We start from the raw sequence: 20661 nt of genomic DNA, 5'->3' as shown, positions 1-20661 counted from the left end.
CCCTATTTTTTTTTTATTTTTTATTTTTTATTTTTTATAGACGACTTCATAATTTCCTCCAGGTGCTGGGAGAGAGTATCCATATCACCGCTGAGTACCTCACTCAAGGGGCCAAGGTGGCGTCTCTGGCAACCCGGATGGAGGCTCTGGAGAAGGAGAACTCAGACCTGAGGACGAACCTGATCACTTCTATGGACGAGGCCACGACATTGAAGGAGAAGGTCAAGGTGCTGGAGGACGACCTCAGAGTTGAGCGCGGGTTGACTCAGGAGAAGGACGAGCAACTTCTGGCAGCCAAGGAGAAACTAGTGACCATCGCTGCTCGATCCGTGGAGACTTTCCAGACCACTGACGAGTACAATACCGTGCTCTTCAGCTGGTATTTTAAAGGATTTGAGCTTCTCCGGAGGTACATGATCAAGCATCCTTCTGGAGTCAACCTGGAGAGCCTGGATTTGGAGGAGGTGGACAAGGAAATGGCCCTGGAGGAGGCGGCTTCGTCTTCTGCCCCCGGTGACGATGCTCCCGAACCTGTTGCTGACGTGCCGGCCAGTGAAGGCACAGTTGATGCTTGACTCTACATACTTAGAAATTTTTTTTTTTTTTTTTTTTTTTTGTGGGTGCCCGTCTTGTTTTGGGCCTTTCTTTTTGTAAATCTAATTTCAAAACAATTTACTTTATTTTGAAAACAATGATATTGGCCCAGTGTTTATGGGCTGGAATGAATCGTACTTACTTTTCTTCTTGATGTTCTGGCTGATTTACATCCGTCCGTACTTTTTGTGCTTTGTTAATTAGTTGTTGATTTAATGCACTGTGCTCTTCCGTTAGCTGACTTCTGCCATTTGACTTATGACCGTCCAGGCGGACTCTTGTCACTTGGTCTTTTAACCAAAGTATTATGGTCGTCGGTAACTTACATCCGTCAAGGTGGAATCTTGTTACTTAGTCTTTTTAACCATAGTATTATTGTCGTCGGTAACTTACATCCGTCAAGGCGGAATCTTGTTACTTTATTCTTTTTAACCATAGTATTACTGTCGTCGGTAACTTACATCCGTCAAGGCGGAATCTTGTTACTTTATTCTTTTTAACCATAGTATTATGGTCGTCGGTAACTTACATCCGTCAAGGCGGAATCTTGTTACTTTATTCTTTTTAACCATAGTATTATGGTTGTCGGTAACTTACATCCGTCAAGGCGGAATCTTGTTACTTAGTCTTTTAACCATAGTATTATGGTCGTCAGTAACTTACATCCGTCAAGGCGGAATCTTGTTACTCAGTGATTTATAGGCCTCATGGTCGACCTGTACTGCCTGCGCAAAAACACTGAGGGAATAATACTTTTATTAACTTCAGTAACGAGTGCATTCGTGTATTACATTTACTCATGGTATTTGTTTAAATGCTCAATGTTCCAAGGACGAGGGAGCTTTCGTCCGTCCATAGTTTCCAGATGGTAACTCCCTTGCCTAGAGTAGTGAACGACGCGATATGGCCCTTCCCATGTAGGGCCCAGCTTCCCTTGAGTAGGGTCTTTAGTGGCTATAGTGACTTTGCGAAGGACGAGGTCCCCTATGGCCAGACGCCTGAGCTTGACCCTCTTATTGTAATACTCGGCCATTTTCTTTTGATACTGTGTCATTCTACTGGACGCATTGTCTCTTATTTCATCCAAGCAATCCAGGTTGAACCGTAGCCCCTCGTCATTGAGTCCCTCTTTGAAAGCTCCTCGCCTGATGCTTGTTACTCCAACTTCTACTGGGATCACTGCTTCTGAGCCGTAGGTAAGCCTGAAGGGTGTCTCTCCTGTCGGGGTTCTGGCTGTAGTCCTGTATGCCCACAAGACACTAGGCAGTTCTTCTGGCCAGGCACCTTTTGCTTCGTCCAGCTTGGTTTTGATTATCTTGAGCAACGTCCTGTTTGTTACTTCCGTCTGTCCATTTGCCTGGGGGTGTCCCGGGGATGAGAACTGATTCTTGATCCCGAGGTCCGAGCAGAACTCTCTGAAGCCTTGGCTATCGAACTGCTTCCCATTATCAGATATGATCGTCAAAGGGATCCCGAACCTGCAGATAATGTTTTTCCACACGAAGCTCCGGATCCGAGCCTCAGTGATGGTTGCTAGGGCCTCTGCTTCAACCCATTTTGTGAAATAGTCAATAGCAACTAGAAGGAATTTTACCTGACCTTTACCTTGGGGCAGAGGACCGACGATGTCGATTCCCCATTGCGCGAATGGCCATGGGGAGGATATGGTCGTCATCTTCTCTGCTGGAAGCCGTTGTACATTTCCGTACCGCTGGCATTTGTTGCATCTTCTGACGAGGTTAGCAGCATCCCCCTGCATGGTTGGCCAAAAGTACCCCGCTCTTATCACCTTGTTTACTAGGGATCTGGGGCCGGCATGGTCGCCACAGACTCCTCCGTGTACTTCTTCTAGGATGTATTTGGCCTCGTCCTCGTCGACGCACTTCAGGTAGGGCATAGAGAAGCCTCTTTTGTACAAGACGTCATTTAGGATCGTGAACCTGGCTGCTCTCTTTTTGACCTTTCTGGCTTCGTCAGTATTCTGGGGTAAGCGCCCGTCTCGGAGGAAGGATATTAAGGGCGTCATCCAGGTGTTTGTGCTCTGGGTGGTGAGCACTGCCACCTCTTCAATACTTGGGTATTTCTGAATTTCTATTGCCACGTCTGTGCTCGCCCTTCCTGCTTCTGACGACGCTAGTTTTGACACTTCGTTAGCTCCAATATTCTGGTTTCTTGGTATCTGGATGAAATCCGCTGTGTCGAACTCCTGGGTTAACTGCCTCGTCAGTTTAAGGTATTTCTGCATCCTTTCTTCCTTTGCCTCGTACTCTCCACTGATCTGTCCGATTACCAGCTTTGAATCACTCTGGATAAGCAAGTTTTTGGCACCAAGAGCTTTTCCCAGCCTCAAGCCCATCAATATTCCTTCATATTCGGCTTCGTTATTGGTGGCTGGGAACTCCAGTTGAACTCCATATTTCATCACTTCTCCGTCGGGGGTGGTTATGACGACCCCTACTCCCCCCCTCTTTTGGGCTGACGAACCATCTGTCTGTATTATCCATTTATCAACTTCGTCGGTAGTCCCTTCTTCGTCTGGAAGAGTGAATTCAGCGATGAAGTCAGCCAGAGCTTGTGCCTTGATGGCTGCTCTTGGATGATACTCGATGTCAAACTGACTGAGTTCGATTGTCCATTGGACCATTCTCCCTGCTGCTTCCGGTTTGTTCATTGATTTCTTGATTGGCTGGTCCGTCATTACAAGGATAGGATTTGACTGGAAATACGGTCTGAGCTTGCGCGAGGCTACTATAAGCCCGAACGCAATCTTTTCAATTCTTGGGTACCTGAACTCAACTCCTTGAAAGGCCTGGCTGACGTAGTACACCGGGAGTTGCTTCTTGCCTTCTTCTCTAATCAAGGCTGCGCTGACTGCCGAGGCTGATACTGCCAGGTACAAATATAGGTTCTCCCCTCCTTTGGACGGGCTCAGGAGAGGTGGACTGCTCAGATATCGCTTCAACTCTTGGAACGCTGCTTCGCATTCGTCAGTCCAAGTAAAGGCCTGCTTGAGGGTTTTGAAAAAGGGCAAGCATTTGTCTGTGGCCCTAGAGACGAACCTGTTTAGAGCTGCTATCATTCCCGTAAGTTTTTGTACATCCTTGACGGTCTTGGGTGGAGCCATGTCAATGATAGCTTGTACTTTTTCTGGATTGGCTTCTATTCCTCTCTGGGACACCATGAATCCCAGGAATTTTCCCGAGGCTACCCCAAAAACACATTTGCTAGGATTCAGCTTCATCTGGTGTTTTCTCAGGGTTGCAAAAGTCTCCTCCAGGTCGTCCAGATGAGCGAGCTCTTCCTTACTCTTGACGAGCATATCGTCTACGTATACCTCCATGTTTCTGCCAATTTGTTGGTTGAACATTTTGTTTACCAACCTCTGGTATGTAGCTCCAGCATTTTTCAACCCAAAAGGCATCACCTTGTAACAATAGAGTCCCTGGCTGGTGATGAAGGCGGTCTTCTCCTGGTCTTCTTCAGCCATCTTTATCTGGTTGTACCCTGAGAAGGCGTCCATGAACGTCAACAACTTGTGTCCAGCGGTAGAGTCCACGAGTTGGTCTATCCTTGGTAGAGGGAAGCTGTCCTTTGGGCATGCTTTATTCAGGTCGGTGAAGTCTACACACATTCTCCACTTTCCATTTGGTTTCTTTACCAGGACGACGTTGGCGAGCCACTCTGGGTAGTATACCTCTCGGATGAACCCAGCCGTCAAGAGTTTGGTTACCTCTTCTGCTACTGCCTGATCTCGCTCTGGAGCGAAAGTTCTTCGTCGTTGCTGAACGGGCTTCCTGTTGGCGTCCACATTCAGTCTATGCTGGATGATCTCTGGAGATATGCCTGGCATGTCCTCGTGACTCCATCCAAAGACATCAAGATTCCCTTTAAGGAACTTTATGAGTCTCGCTCTCATCTCAGGGCTTAGCGTCGTCCCTATCCTGGTTGTCCTGTCCGCATTTCCTTCTACCAACTCCACGGCTTCCAGGATCTCCACTCCGTCTTCCTCTTTTTCTTCTATCGTCCACGTGTGGTTCTCCTTTCTTGCCAGTACGGCCTGGTAGCACTCCCTTGCCAGGACCTGATCGCCCTTCACCTCACCTACACCCTCGTCTGTTGGGAATTTCACCTTCAAACAGTATGTGGACGTTGCCGCCTTCCACTTGTTTAGGGTAGGTCTCCCAATGATGACATTGTAGGACGAGGGACAATCTACAACCAGGAAATCTACCTGTTTGGTCAGCTGCAACGGATAGGTCCCTGCTGTCACCGTCAGAGTCACTATACCCCTGGGGTAGACCCTGTCTCCACTGAAACTGACAAGCGGAGAGTCAAAAGGACGGAGCCTTTTTGGATCTAACTTCAACTGCTGGAAGGCTGGGAGGTAGATGATATCTGCTGAGCTTCCGTTATCAACAAGGATCCTTCTGGTATTGAACCCTTCTATATTCAGCACTATGACCAGGGGATCGTTGTGAGGCTGTTTCACTCCCCTGGCGTCTCCTTCATTAAAGGACATATCTTGGTATGTTCGTCGGTACTTGGACGGAGGAATGGCGTGGACGCTGTTTACCTGTCTGTGGTATGCTTTTCTAAGCGATCTGAATGACCCTCCTGAGAATGGTCCTCCCGTGATCGTGTTTATCTCCCTGATCACTTTGCGTGGAGGTTGGGACGTATGGTCGTCATCCCGAGTGAAGGATTCATTTTGGGTCCTGTTGTCGTTTCTGAACTTGCTATATTCTCCTTTCTTTACAAATTTCTGCAACTTTCCTTTCCGTATTAACTCCTCTATTTGTTCTTTCAGGTCTCTGCAATCTTCTGTGTTGTGGCTGTGGTCTCTGTGGAACCGGCAATACTTGTTCTTGTCACGTACGTTGGGGGACGAGTGTAATGGCCTGGGCCATTTGAGATAATGCTCGTCCTTGATCTGCGTGAAAATCTTGTCAACAGGCATAACCAAAGGAGTAAATTTTACCTGACGAGGATTTTTTTCATCTCTCCTTCTATTCCTGTCACTGTTCCGACGTTCTGGTCTGTCTCTCTTTTGCCCTCTGCGGTCGTCTTCCCTCTTGGACTTGTCTCCTAGCCTCTCGGTATCTTTTATGGCAGCTAGGGCGTCTTCCGCGTTCATGTATTTTTGGGCCTTCAGGAGCATCTCAGCCATTGTCTTCGGGGGGTTTTTGGCAAGAGAGGCTACAAGGTTTCTGGATTTCAACCCTGCCTTGAAGGTCGTCAGTTGCACCTTGTCATCAGCTTCGTCCACCTCCAGAGTTTCCCGGGTGAATCGCTTGACATATGACCTCAGAGTCTCCTTCTCTCCTTGTCTTATGGTGAGTAAGTAATCTATTGGTCTCCTTGGGCGTTGTCCCCCTATGAAGTGACGTAGGAAAGCACTACTTAGCTGATCGAAGTTGTCTATGGACGAGTTTGGCAACTTAGTAAACCACTCTCTTGCAGCCCTTTTGAGAGTCGTAGGGAAGGAACGGCATAATATCTCGTCAGGTGGTTGTTGAAGGCCCAGAGTCGTCTTAAAGGTATTAAGATGATCCTGAGGGTCCTTGAGTCCGTCGAATGGTTCTAATTGAGGCAGGTGAAACTTTGACGGCACGGGGCAATCAAGTACCGCTGCAGTGAAGGGCGAATCTGTAGCCCTTACCATCTTGTCTACATTCCGGTCTGTCTTTTCCTTGATAGCGCTCCTTAGTTCGTCCATCTCTTTCCTCATTTCCCAAAGAAGATCTGAGTTCTGTTCGTCCGGAGTAGTTGGTCTCCGGGGGGTTTCCCTCTGTTGGCTATCCCCCTCTCCCTCCGTGTTACCCTTGGACCGGTTTTCTTCCTGTTGAGCTTGTTGAACCTGCTGGAGCCGCAGCTTCATTTCCTGGTTCTGCCTGGTGAGTTCCTCAATGGTGGCTGCCAGGGCTTGAACTTGCTGGGCCAAGGCCGTTGAATCTGGGTTGGATTCCATCTGGATATGGTGAATTGATGGAAACTACGTTTTCGAATGTAAATCTGAAAACTCGTCCCCACAGACGGCGCCAAACTGATGGAACACAAATCCGTCAGTGAGTGAGCAGATGGAATCACTCGTGGAATGTGAAGGTTTGCTCGTCGAGGGACACCGGTGTGGCGCCTGCCACAAAGTCTCCGATGCCAAAGTTAGGATCACAGTTAAACACAATAAAGAAATAAAATATAGTTTCAGAGTATTTTTGCATGTGTGTGCTTTTGTTGATTGTGTGAAAGTTTTATACCTGAGGCCATAAGAGCTAGTCGTTGAGGCTGTTAATGCTTTCTTTTGTAACGCACCTGGCCAGTATTGAGACTTTTAATAGGCCCTCCAACGGTCTTCTTGGTCGATTTGGTAACTGCTCGGATCATTGATTGATCGCATTGAATAACTCTCTGCCTTCGTCAGTGATGATGGCTTCCTTCGTTGTTTCTAATCACTTCGTCATGGATGATTCTCCCGTCAGTAATGTTATGTTCGTCAGCGGGATGTAGAGTCGTCATTCCCGTCACTACATATTTTGAAAATCTAACCATTGAATTGCATGTTCTTTACGCTTTCAATACACATGTCAAATTTTGTGTCAATCATATATTATTTACTATATGATCTATTATTTACATCATATATTATTTACTATATTATTTAAACTATAAAAACTTGTAATTTAAACAATTTATTGATGACATAGTTATTGATCTTTAATTTTCTAGAAATTTTGCATACATGAAAAATATAAAAAGAAGATGTAATCCAATGGTAGATTTGTCAAAATTTACCTCTAATAAAAAGATATTGAATAAGTTTGTAAACTTTTGCTACAACTAATTTTATAACTAAACTTTATCCTTAATTAAATCCATGTAGATATAGCAGAGTGAAAGACTTCAATGTTCAAGTACGTCGAATTTAAGCTATCATATAAAATTTCCAAAACTTAAAACCACTTATATATAGCTTTAGACTTTCAGTATAGAGATGACAATGGGGTGGGGCGGGTCCGAAGGATGGGATCTTGGCCCCAGCCCTGGATGCTTTTGTCTTACCCCATCCTAGCCTTACCCCATCCTAGCCCCACCTGCATGATAGAGAAAATTTTCTTGCCCCATCCCGTCCCTTTAGGCCTTGCGAAGCCTAGCCCCACCCCGTAAAACTCTATTTCTTGTTAATTTGCCCACAACTATTGCAATTGTTTTTAATAAAACCTGTTTCGATAATAAAAATATACTTGAAATTAAAAATAAATTTATCCCATCAAATCAAACTAATTTTTAGCAAAAATTGAATAATATTATTAAAGTGTTTAACAAGACAATATCACAACAAAAACAAAAATCTCATAATACAAAATCAATGATTTAATAGTATATAAATTTGTTTATAATAAAAACAAAAGAAAATGTTAAAATTGGTACCTTATTTCCAACCTTGCTAGAGAAAAAAAGAGAGGCATAAATCCTTGTTGGGTAGAATAAAATAAGTTGATGATATGTTTCTTTAAATAGTAGGGTTTTATGATATGAAAAATTTACAATTTAACCCTTATCAATATGGGGCGGGGTAGGGATGGGGCGGGGCGGGTTGGATTTAAAAAGTCTAAACCTATCCTCGTCCCGCCTTGTGGTGCGGAGCTAAAAATCTTGTCCCATTCTCGTCCCATGGCCTTTGTAGGGCAGGAAAAACCGGTGTGGGACGAAGCGGGGAGGGGCGGGTCAAGCAGGGTGGGGTGGGGTAAAATTGTCTTCCCTATTTCAGTACTCTTCTGAGTGATGAAGGCTATGAAGTTCTTTTAGTTATAGCCAGGGGTTGGATGGTATAACTTTTTTTTTTCTTTTTGGGATAAAGGCATAACTTATCATATATCCTTTACTTTTACTCAAGTTTACCAATAATTGATTCTCAAAAAAAAAAAAAAAATGTTGGGTTTTTTTTAGACAAACTAAGTAGAAATAAATAATAATAATAGTACCAAATAAATTAGAAGTACAATTATATCTATAAAAAAAAACATAAAGTAGGAGAGCTAGGGATATTCAATTTTTTCATATATAATTTTAAAGTATATTTAAAAAATATATATATATATATATATATGTAAGGACACGATTTGTAACGACTCATAATAATGTTGGGTTCGCACATAAAAAGACCCAAACAATATCATTTATAGAGTGTGGGTTTGAAAGGTTAGGCCTTGGTCACCAGACAGTGGTTTTCCGTGGTGTTTATACATAATTAAATCGTGTTCGCTCTAGGAGTCTTTCTCCTGGAGGCGGGCTGGGAGACTCTGATTTTTGGCCATTTTTCCCAGCCCCTCTTTTGGTGCATTAACCTTCACATTATATAGCCTTTCCTGGTTGATCTTAGCCCTCCACTTGTTGATCAGGCATGTGCCTACTTTTGTGCCCGTCCCATTAGCTATCACTCCTTGCTTTCTGTTAGTTGCGATGATCGAAGTCACCCTGTCCGGGCGTCTTTTCTCATTAACATGGTCAGGACGCTGGCGGGTGCATTTAATGCGGAGGGGATGTATTTACCCTGAACCAGTTTCGCACCATACCCCCACGTGGGTCCCATTCTACTCGCATCTCCTTCAGGGGGCTTTTTGGTGGCAGCCATCATTGAGACGTTGCTCTTCCCCTTGAAGTCTTGAAGTGCCGAGGACAGGGTCACCCTCGGCTGTTTCACTTGACGCTTCGGCCTTTCCCCATTCGTCCTCGGCAAATAACCTCTTCGGCACGGGCCCCGGGCCCTAATAGAGCGTGGGCCGGATCATAAATTCCCCGACCCCACAATAGCCCCTCAAAATCCTACTATCCGACTCCTCGGACGGATAGGAGGGTTTTGATGACATCAGATACCTGTCAATGCCTGTCAATCCTTGTCACCTATCGGTTCCTGAGGTACCAAAAGAGGTTGTTGAGACTGTGGTCGGCACTCGGATGCTTGATGCCGAAGAGCCAGCCATACTTGCCCAGCCCCTACAGGCAATTCCCCTTGCTGTGGTCCCCAAGAGTACCGACATCGATCCTGCTCAGCCTTCCCCAGAAGGGACTATCCTCTAGGGCGTCGAACCTGATCCCGTTCCGCCTTCCCAGGACGTGGCCGATGCAAATTTAAAGAAGTAGAAACCCTGGCCAGGCTTCGTATTTGTTTTTAGTTTAATGATTAACTAGTTTCTTTTTTATTTCGAAAACTTTATAATCTGCTAGTAGTGTGAACCTGTTGAACGCGTATATGAAATTCTTTTCTTCCTCTTTCCTTTTGGTTACTTGTTAGTTGCCCTTGTCGATACTTATTGTTGTTTATGATTTTTGAACTAATTATATTAACACGTATGAATAGTTGTGTATGCGATATATTTAGAATCATGTTTCAGAACGTTAGCTCACCTGCACCTGTAGAGCCTTGAACTCATGTCAGACCCTCATTCTATGGAGATATAGGCATCATCCAAGATGTCACGTGTAGTGTTAGGTTCTGCTTAGTATCCAGGTTTCTTTAAAGTAGTTGGTTTCCCCATAGGTTTGGGTCCGAGGACCATGCAATGCCTTGGTTCTGTCCAAAACTCAGTTTTCAAGTAGTTGGTTTCCCCATAGGTTTGAGTCCGAGGACCATGCAATACCTTGGTTCTGTCCAAAACTTGATATTTAAGTAGTTGGTTTCCCCGTAGGTTTGAGTCCGGGGACCATGCAATACTTTGGTTCTGTCCAAAACTTAATATTTAAGTAGTTGGTTTCCCCGTAGATTTGAGTCCGAGGACCATGCAATACCTTGGTTCTGTCCAAAACTTGATATTTAAGTAGTTGGTTTCCCCATAGGTTTGAGTCCGAGAACTATACAATACCTTGATTCTGTCAAAAACTTGATATTTAAGTAGTTGGGGGAATTAACCCCTCGGCTATGGCGGGGGACCTTGGTTTAGGGGGATTAGCTCCTCGGCCAAGCCCCTAGAACCATCCGTGCTGCTGACACTACGAAGCGCAGCCCCTAGTGAAGAAACGTAGCCCCTAGTGGGACTTTATGCTAAAACACTACACCCGGCTGTTGGAAATGATGTGAGTGATTGTCTCAACCCATCACCTGTGCCAAGACACAATCACTTTCCCACGGACGGCGCCAATTGTAAGGACACGATTTGTAACGACCCATAATAATGTTGGGTTCGCACGTAAAAAGGCCCAAACAATATCATTTATAGAGCGTGGGTTTGAAAAGCTAGGCCTTGGTCACCAGACAGTGGTTTTCCGTGGTGTTCATACATAATTAAATCGTGTTCGTTCTAGGAGTCTTTCTCTTGGAGGCGGGCTGGGAGGCTCTGGTTTTTTGCCATTTTTCCCAGCCCCTCTTTTGGTGCATTAACCTTCACACTATATAGCCCTTCCTGGTTGATCTTAGCCCTCCACTTGTTGATCAGGCAGGTGCCTACTTCTATGCCCGTCCCATCAGCTGTCACTCCTTACTTTCTGTTAGTTGTGATAATCGAAGTCACCCTGTCCAGGCATTTTTTCTCATTAACATGGTCAGGATGCTGGCGGGTGTATTTAATGCGGAGGGGATGTATTTACTATGAACCAGTTTCGTACCGTACCCCCACGTGGGTCCCATTCTACTCGCATCTCCTTCGGGGGCTTTTTGGTGGCAGCCATCATCGAGACGTTGCTTTTCCCCTTGAAGTCCTGGAGTGCCAAGGACAGGGTCACCCTCGGCTGTTCCACTCGACACTTCGGCCTTTCCCTATTCATCCTTGGCAAATAACCTCCTCGGCACGGGCCCCGAGCCTTAATAGAGCGTGGGCCGGATCATAAATTTCCCGACCCCACAATATATAAATATATCCTTTTAGTATAAACTTTTTCTCAATAAAGGATTAACATAATGGAAGCATTGTTTGTTAAAAAAAAAGAGTGTAATATAGATTGTGATATGGAAGAAAGGAGTGGGCTTGTATTTTAAGGCTTGTGTTTGACTATAAAAGTTTATTTTTAAGTTTTTTATGTGTATATAAAGCAACATAAATACTAACAATAAAGTAATTGAGAGAATCTATGGATGTGTGGTTCTAGAACACACAACATGTGTGTGGCGAGTGGCACACTTGGCATATAGCTAGACATGTTGCATATGACGTGTGTAGATTGGATGATAATTTATTTATTTATTAAAATAGGATGAAATGCACTAGACAAACCTTGTAGCTCATAAAAAGCTATTTTTTATTTTCTAAAAGGTTAAAAATTATTCTAAAAGGTCATAATACTCAAAGAATGTCTCAATTCAAATAAAAAGTCGTAACTCTTCCTTGCCTATAAATTAAGTGTGCTAATTATAATTAAAAAAAATACAATTTCTTCAGAAATTATCTTTAATAGATATTGGAATTATTCTTTGCAGTTTGGTGATGACTTTGAAAAATCCACCATAAATAAACTATTACAATAGTTTATACTCAATAAAACCATTGCAGTATTTTTATATATTAAAAAGAAAAGAAAAAGTCTGTAGTAGTATTCAATCTCTATGTATCCTTTGCAAATGTCCTACTTAATTGCTTTCCTATTGTAGTAGTCCCCAAAACCACTAAAATCCTTTTATAGAGATTTTCCCAAGAATGCACTTCACCCACGTGAATCAGAACTTCACTCACAAGACTCAAACTGTATCGTTTACAGTTTAATACTCAAGAGTCAAGATGTATAGGAACAAGTGATGGTTTTTCTAGTTTTTGTTTTAGGCATATGGATGGTTTTCTCTATTTAAGCTCAGGAAGAACGCTTTACGATTTGAAGGTTTTATAACTCTGTTTATAATAACCTTCCATTCCTATAAAAGTCATGCAAAATGTGATTTATATAGGTGCACAAATAGTATCATGACGATGAATGACTTTGAATATTTGGAGATCTTTTATCTAAAAAAAGGTATCGGATATCTCACAAGATACAATCATATAATACATGCTTATCCATAATGATCAAATTTTATATTCAGTCAAAAATAAAATAAAAACATGTTTTTTATTGAACTTTCCCATTTGACATTTATAGTTAACTTCATAATATTTTATCATATAAATTGTTGAAGCCTCATAATTTCATATATCATTATTCTACACACACACACAAATATTATTAGTTTATTTTAATTTATTCTATATTTAAATGTCCATTAGAATCTTGTTACAATTAAAACAAAACATTACTAATAATTACCATAATTACCTATTAATAACTACCATAATTGTTAAAATTCATATTTAGATAAAAATAAGACTATTAGTAACTACCATAATCATCAAACTACATACTTAATTAGACAAAAAGCATTAGAAACATTTAAAAACCATATTTTGTTAAAAAATTTGCACATGACAAGGTTTTTAATGGTTTAATAATCACTTTCTTTAAACCTGTTTTAGTTTTTTTTTTTTTTTTTTTTTTTTAGAAGATAAACCTGTTTTAGGTAAAATATCAGAAATAGTAAAATTCCAAGAAGTTCATTAAACCTACTCCCACTTATAATGTGGCATCCATGCCATTACCAATAAAGGCTTAGAGCATTAGCATTGGAAAATGCTAATGCTATCATATTTTACCATTCTAAAACACTACTTTATCATTATACCATACCATTTTACCATTTCTACTACATCCCAAAATTCTATTTTTATTAAAATATTATTTTTTAACCATTTTTTATTATTTATTTCCAACCGCTATATATTTTCAGATTGCTGGAAGCTTCTTCATTTTTTTCATCTTTTTTTCGCTCTCTCTCCCATGCTCTCTATCTCTTGCTCGCTATATATTTTCAGATTGCTGGAAACTTCTTCATTTTTTCATCTTTTTTTCACTCTCTCTCCCATGCTCTCTGTCACTTTCTCGCTATATATTTTCAGATTGCTGAAGCTTCTTCATTTTTTTCATCTTTTTTTCACTTTCTCTCCCATGCTCTCTGTCACTTTCTCTCTGCCCCTCCATTTCCCTTTCTCTATGCCTGACTGCCTCTCGAGTTTGTGGGTCTCTCTGGTGCTGGGTGTGGCTGGGCGGTGGATCGTGGATCGTTTTTTGGTGAGTTTTAATTTTGTTGGGTTTTGATTGATTTTGGTGGGATTTGATTTTTGTGGTTGGGTTTGTGGGCTGATCGGAGTCGCTTTGGGTGCTGGTTGTGGGTTGATCGGAGTGATTTTGGGTTGGGGTTTTGGATGGGTATGGGTTACGGTGTTGGTGGCGGATTGATTTTGGGTTGGGGTTTGATTTTTGTGGTTGGGTTCGTGGGTTGATCGGAGTGATTTTGGGTTGGGGTTGTGGATGGGTATGGGTTACGGTGTTGGTGGCAGATTGATTTTGGGTTGGGGTTCACGGTGATGGAAGGTAGGTGGGTAAATGGGTTTTGGTTGATGTTGGGTATGGTTTGTGGTGGTGGCGGCGGCTAGTGGTGGGTTGATTTTTGCTTGGGGTTTACGGTGGTGACAGGTGGGTGGGTGAGTGGGTTTTGGTTTATGGTGGTTGATGGTGGTTGGGGTTGAGGTTGTGGGTGGTGGTGGTGGCTGTGGCGGCTATGGCTGTGGTCGTGGCTGTGGTTGTGGTGACAGTGGGTGTGGGTAGTGATGCTTCAGCAATGGAGATGGGTGAGAGGCTTGGTGAAGCTTCAGCGATGGTGTTTGGGTCTGAAGAGAGGAGAGAAAACGGAGAAACGGAGAAGGAAGAGAGAAGATTTTGCGGGGAAAAGCATAATAAAATATCATTATTTTTTTACAATATTGTGAACAGTACAATTCTAAACATAGAATTGTACTGTAGCAGTATTGCAAAAAAATTTGCAATAGTGCTGTATACCATTCTCTGATGCAGATGGGTTTGGGGATAAAAATGCTAAATTTCCTTTAGATTTGGCATTAGCATTCCCCAATGCTAATGCTCTAACCTCCTAGTCTTCTACTTGCTTTGACCATTATGTGCAAGTAAGTTTCTCTAAGTTGTCTTTTATTCCAACAATTTATTTGTGGAGCATATGCATACATAGAGATTATAATATTCTTTTCCACCATATGGGCGTTGAAGATTGCTAGTGGCCTTTCAGAATCTTGCTGCGTTCAATTGCGTTGACAAAATACCAAATTATTAGTCTGCAAATGGAGTATGGGCCTATATATATATAACATGTACTAATGCAGCCTCTCATTTCAAAACCTTTTACTCTTCTATACGCATCTCCATATAGTTCCATCTTTATTTTTCTTCTTGTTTTGGATTCACATCTTCAATTGAAAGTCTGTTTCCATTACAAAACCTCTCTATATATCTCTCTTACTTAGATTATCAAATACGTGTAAGTATTCAATATGGATTTTGAGCTATACAAATAGATGAAGAATTAAGTTTAGCTTGCCATTTGGCATATATATAGCAAGCTAGATTAATCTCTTTTCCTTCCATATTCCATATTTTCTTGTCCTTCTTCAATAGTAGAACTAGAAATGGAAATTGTAAAAGTTAAGTGCAGGAACACCTTGATTTTCAAGGCATGGAAACGATGTCTATCACTAGTAGCTGGCAACAAAAAATGTTGTTCATCTTCATCTACCACTTTGAGTTCATTGACAAAGTGCAAAAAGAATCGTCAAGTAGCTCCGGAAGGTTGTTTCACAGTCTATGTTGGACCTCAAAAACAACGATTTGTGATCAAGACCAAGCTTGTTAATCATCCTTTGTTCGTGATGCTGCTAGAGGATGCTGAATTGGAATATGGGTACAATAGTGAAGGCCCTCTTGTGCTCCCTTGCGATGTTGATTTGTTTTACAAATTATTGGCAGAGATGGACAGCAGCGAGGATTTTAGTCCTGGTTGCGGCTTTGCTAAAGGTTATTCCTTAATTCTGCCTAGTCCAGCTCGTCGATCCAACATTGTTAGCATTAAGAAGAGTCATGATGCCTATAGTCTTCTTAGTCCATCAAATTCGATGATTAAGATGAATCAACTATGACCATTTATTATAAGATCATGTTGATCTAGCTTTCTTTTTTAGCATATGTATCATATATATCATCCTACTTATCAGTATGGGTAGAGGGAATGCTATACGAAATGAACAAAAAGAATACATATCAAGAAATTTGTGCTAGTTATATTATATATGCTTTCTTTTCTCCACTTATTTTGCTGTCTCCAATTGATTCTCCCATGTTCTCAACCTCACTTGGCTGAGCCGCCTAGCTAATCCAATTTGCCTTAAAATGGATTTTGATTAAACCAGAAACTTTTTTTTTTCTTTGTGTGTGTGGAGTGAAAACTGTGTGCTGTTTTGGTAATAAATATGTTATACTTGTAGGTGGTTGATTCAAGAAGGAGAGAATCATGTAGTAAGGATGTCGTGTCCCAATTATATGCTAAGAAAGAAAACTTTTAGCACTACAAGGGTTAATCCGCGGAGGTCAAATCCATTGTGTACACAATGGATTTGAGTGTGTAACATGGTAATGTAATAGTAGCTAAAAGATTGCAAATTAACCTAGATGCCTAAAACCAGTTATCTTAGTTGAGTGTTGGAGTATTATAGGACAAGTAAGACATAGATTTGGTGGGAACTACTCCCTAAAACTAGGCGTTTGTCCTATCAAGTAAATGTTACCTTTGTTTGGTTGAAGGGATGGATACCAAAATGCCTTCTAGAATTGCAAGCAAGGGATTTACTAATTAGTTAAAGAAAAGAAAAGATAACTTCAAAAAGGTAATTATGTTATCCCGAGACAAGTTAACCCTCAAGATCCCTTGGATCGATTACCAAGGAAGACCTAGATGCCTAGTAGTCAAACACCCATTGAGGAGATTAGGGTCTTCTATGGAGATCGAGCTAAAACTTGCTTCAAATTAGTGTACCTTATCGGATTTTCCAGGGAAAATCCAATAAGATGTGCCTGGCTAATTTGCCCAAAGGCTCTATGGATGGTCTGAAGTCCTATTCTAGCCTCGCTATAGGCCCAACCATTTCCAGTAGCTTAGTTTCATAATGTGAAGAACACTCGATCCTCAACTGGGTGTTTTTGTAGTTCTTTTTAGAATTCCTTAATCTGTTCTTAAAGCAATATAGTTAAATGTGATCAAGTGCTTGTAGCTTCTTGCTAGTGTCAAGTGTTCGCAACCTCCTCCTTTATCTGTTTGTCTTGCTTTGTGTTTTGAATTATTGTCTTGGTGATAAAATTAAAATAAAAGAGGAAGTGAGGGGCAGAATTATATTATGGCTTAGAGGGTCATTGGAAAAAAAATACAAATTGGTTTTGGCCTTTAAAAATGAGGTTACTGTTTTAAAAATTTAATGGTAACCCCCAAAATTAAAATGAATAGGATCAATCATAGCCCCGGCAGCTATAAATTTAAAATTCATTTATTTTTGTCATTACTTTGACCTCAAGGTAAATAAAATGCAGTTGCAACCTTTAGAGGGAGTTTGGATACGGCGTTTTCTTTGTTGCGTTTCCATTTTTGCGTTTTCTTTTTTTTTTTTTTTTTTTTTTGGAGCACGCGTTTTACCCCTCACAAGCGGCTACTGTTCATGTACTGTACATGAACAGTAGTCACAATATTTGACCAGTTTTTCATGAACAGTGCATTCATGCACTGTTCACGGACCCATAAATTTCAATTTTTATCAATTTTTTCATTAAAAATGGGTCCCACGGTACTATTCACACATTTAAAAATTATTTTGCTACAGTGTTTTCAGTTTTCAGTTTTCAGTTTCAGCAAAATAAGTTCTATCCAAACATACTCTTAATATAATGTGTGATAATAAATCAGGAGCCAACTTTTTATTTGTCTTAATGAAGTAGTCACCGCCTCATTTCTTCAAGCATAGAATATACCAAGGATCTCTTCTTTTCACTATATAAATATAGACGTTTCTCGTTTCCATATCACAAATCAATATCAACAGGTTCACCCTAGCTCTTTTGTATGGCCGCCAAGACCAATAGCACCAGTATACGTACATGCATATACATGCATACAATATTCTCTATTATTGGCAGCGCTATAGAATTGAAGCAAGCCAATGGCATATGCATCTATGTAATGATATACATTCAAATCCTACGTTGCACGCATGTTTTCAAATATACATCATACTATAACCATTATAACAATGCATGTAAATCACAGGCTTGTTTCAACTTTCAATCCCTGTAGACGTTTTGGTGCGCCGCCAATGCTTCAGCATTGCAAAATATAGCTTATGAGAATAGGGAAAAGTCTGCATGGGACTTAGAAATCTAGTTAAGGTGGTCGCAGTAGATCTAAATACCCAATGGTAATTAACTGTTTGAGATCTACTAAAACCTGAAAAATACATTACTTAATATGATAATTCCCTTACTTGATAAACAGTAAGACTTTACCATACAACAAACATATGCAGCTAGCTAGCTCAAAGTCTCTTTAATCATATCTTGTGGTACTCGAAGGAAACCTGTACAATTGGTCTTATCTCTTAAATTTTGTAATGACATGAAAAATCAATGAACAACCTCCTTAATGGAAAAGGCATTTTGGGGATCTAATCTTGTTGAAAAATATACCATAAATAAACTATTACAATAGTTTATACTCAATAAAACCATTGCAGTATTTTTATATATTAAAAAAAGAAAAAGAAAAAGTTTGTAGTAGTATTCAACCTCGATGTATCCTTTGCAAATGTCCTACTTAATTGCTTTCCTATTGTAGTAGTCCCCAAAACCACTAAAATCCTTTTAGGCATATGGATGGTTTTCTCTATTTAAGCTCAGGAAGAGGGCTTATTTACGATTTGAAGGTTTTAGCTCTGTTATAATATATAACCTTCCATCCCTATAAAAGTCATGCAAAAATTAATGTGAATTATTTAGGTGCACAAAGTAGGGTTAAAGCTGAGCAAGAATCCTTTTTCTAGAAGTATTTGGATCACAAATCCAACGATTTCACTCAAGCAAATGTCACACAAAGTATTATCTTGTTTAACGTTAATTTCAGCCTTTAATGAATCACTCAAGCGAGTTTCGTTTCACTTGAGCGAGACGCGTTTCACTCCTTAGCTTAAGTTTCTTCTTCAATTAGCATCACAGAGACTTTTATGCTAACCCATGTCTCAAATACATTGAAATTTAACCCTTGATTTTGTTGCATAGAATATGCCAAAATCTAAAACCTAACATTTTGTGTAGTGGTTGCACACAATCAATTTCTCGTAACACGTGGAGTTTACCGGTGTGTAGTCTCCAGTCTCCGCCAACCATGAGAAATCTTGCATGTTGTCGTATATGATAATTTTTCCCTCCCTAGGTACCAACCAACCTGGGCCACCTGGAAGTACGAATTTAAATTGTTATTCTCATACACACTCATAAGCCCTTCCCTTCAACGTGTAGACGAATGGAAATAGAAGTTAGTCATTTACAAGGAATAAGTTGCAGAGATTGTGTGAATGTTAGAGATATATTAGCCCACTAGCATAGGTCCAAGTCTAATTCTACTTTGTGTGCAAGTCAAGTCTCCTACTTGTACTAGAAGTCTATTAGTCTAGAGTTTAGTCTATTATATATACACATGTTATGATTCATTGTAACACAGGATTTGTACTACACTATAATATATTATTGATGTAGGCCTTTAGGGTTTCCTCCATGGATGTAGGCCATTAGGCTGAACCACGTAACCCTCGCTTGTGTTACTATATTTTATACTTTATGCTTTCGCTTCCGCATCCATACTAGCATATTTAACATGGTGTATCAATGCTAATATTTAACAGTGAACAAGGGCTTACCAGAAAAGGAAGATAACAACAGCTTGTTGCAATTGATATCTGTTCTTCACATGGGAGGCGCCGAAGAATTTGATCTGAAATAGCTGAAGTCAGTCATCTTTTGGAATATTTGGACGCCTAAACCTTTCATGTTACTTTTAATGATCAATTCATGACCATCCATCACCTTCAATAATTACTAATTTGGGGGTTCACGTACTTTGCTATAATTATTTTATATAGAAGACTGTACGATTGGTTGTCCGCTACTATCACATAGATCCACTATTTTTTCTCTATTACTTACAGTTTGCTATGTGGAACATTTGTAGCAAAATGTTTGTGAAAGCATGTGGTAGTTTAATTTGGTAGTATTATTGAAAAATGGTGATATTATTGTTGGTATCTTCGCATTACTTTAGTGGAACTATTTTCCATACTAAAAAGTATTACTTATTGGTCCTCTCGCAAGTGGTTAGAATTTTCAAAAGACACATAATAGTTTATCATTTTGCTCTGAAGTTTTGCAGAGGTGAAGCTATGTCAAAATGATTAGTTTCTAAACTGCTATCTCACACGGTAAGAAATTTTAAAGAGATATGAAAGTGTTTGCTTTGCTCTAAAATTACATGTTTAACAATGATGAAGGTATATATGTTGTTAGTAAATTTCGAATGGATGATGCTATTTTAACACCAAAGAGAGTTGCTTTAATTCTACACCTCTTTTAAAGAGAAGTCGAAAGCAACATTTGTGATCGATGTGGAATTTCGATAATGTGAAAGAGAAAGAGAGGATGTAGAAATAACATTTTTTTAGTGTTGAAAGATCTAGAAGAAGTAAACACCTTTCAAGTTGCAACCTTAAATTTCTTTGGCAACACTTTTAGTAGATAGAATCATAGAAGAAAGAAGAAGATTGTGGAAAAACAGAAACAACACGAACAAATATATACGTTTCTAGTTATATAGTGATGGCTTATAACATATATCATTCTTTAAAGTTCATATTCCTCACTTGGTCTTCTCAATATATTTTGCGTTACTTGTTCCAATTCTATTCTATAATAAATAATATATATTGCATCACTTTAGCATTTGTTCAAATCCACATACGTTAGTTTACAAAATATGTCAACAAAAATAAATGTTTTAGTCAGGGACGGACCTAGGTGATCTAAGGGAGCCGGCCTCCCTTGGTCCATTTTTTTTTTTCCAAATTATATACATCATTTTGGTAGTCCAAAACCTTAGACCTCTCTTCAATTAGCAACTATCCA

The 20661-nt window shown here is 40.4% G+C and overlaps 1 protein-coding gene across 1 annotated transcript; it reads right to left on the bottom strand.

Annotated features, from left to right (window-relative positions):
* Positions 1-1387: 1387 nt before the first annotated feature.
* On the bottom strand, positions 1388-6472 carry LOC126704356 (uncharacterized). The gene is made up of 6 exons (XM_050403343.1): positions 6221-6472; positions 5646-5998; positions 3321-5492; positions 2200-3212; positions 1879-2136; positions 1388-1812 (listed from the first exon to the last, which is right to left on the bottom strand). The coding sequence occupies exons 1-6, from the start codon at positions 6470-6472 to the stop codon at positions 1388-1390; spliced, it is 4473 nt and encodes a 1490-aa protein (XP_050259300.1).
* Positions 6473-20661: the final 14189 nt, after the last annotated feature.

The sequence above is a fragment of the Quercus robur genome, chromosome 10 (assembly GCF_932294415.1).
Source record: "Quercus robur chromosome 10, dhQueRobu3.1, whole genome shotgun sequence".
NCBI lineage: Eukaryota > Viridiplantae > Streptophyta > Magnoliopsida > Fagales > Fagaceae > Quercus > Quercus robur.
The sequence above is the reverse complement of the archived record's forward strand: the minus strand, read 5'-3'. Positions and strand labels throughout refer to the sequence as shown.

Bases quoted from the DNA above. Each gene is read 5' to 3' on its own strand.
- LOC126704356 (XM_050403343.1), bottom strand. From the start codon at position 6,472: ATGAAGCTGCGGCTCCAGCAGGTTCAACAAGCTCAACAGGAAGAAAAC. The intron at 5,999-6,220 runs GTACTTGATTGC...AACTTCGATCAG, and splicing joins ATTCGCCCTTCACTGCAGCG to CTAAGTAGTGCTTTCCTACG. The intron at 2,137-2,199 runs GTAAAGGTCAGG...GGGTTGAAGCAG, and splicing joins CGTCGGTCCTCTGCCCCAAG to AGGCCCTAGCAACCATCACT.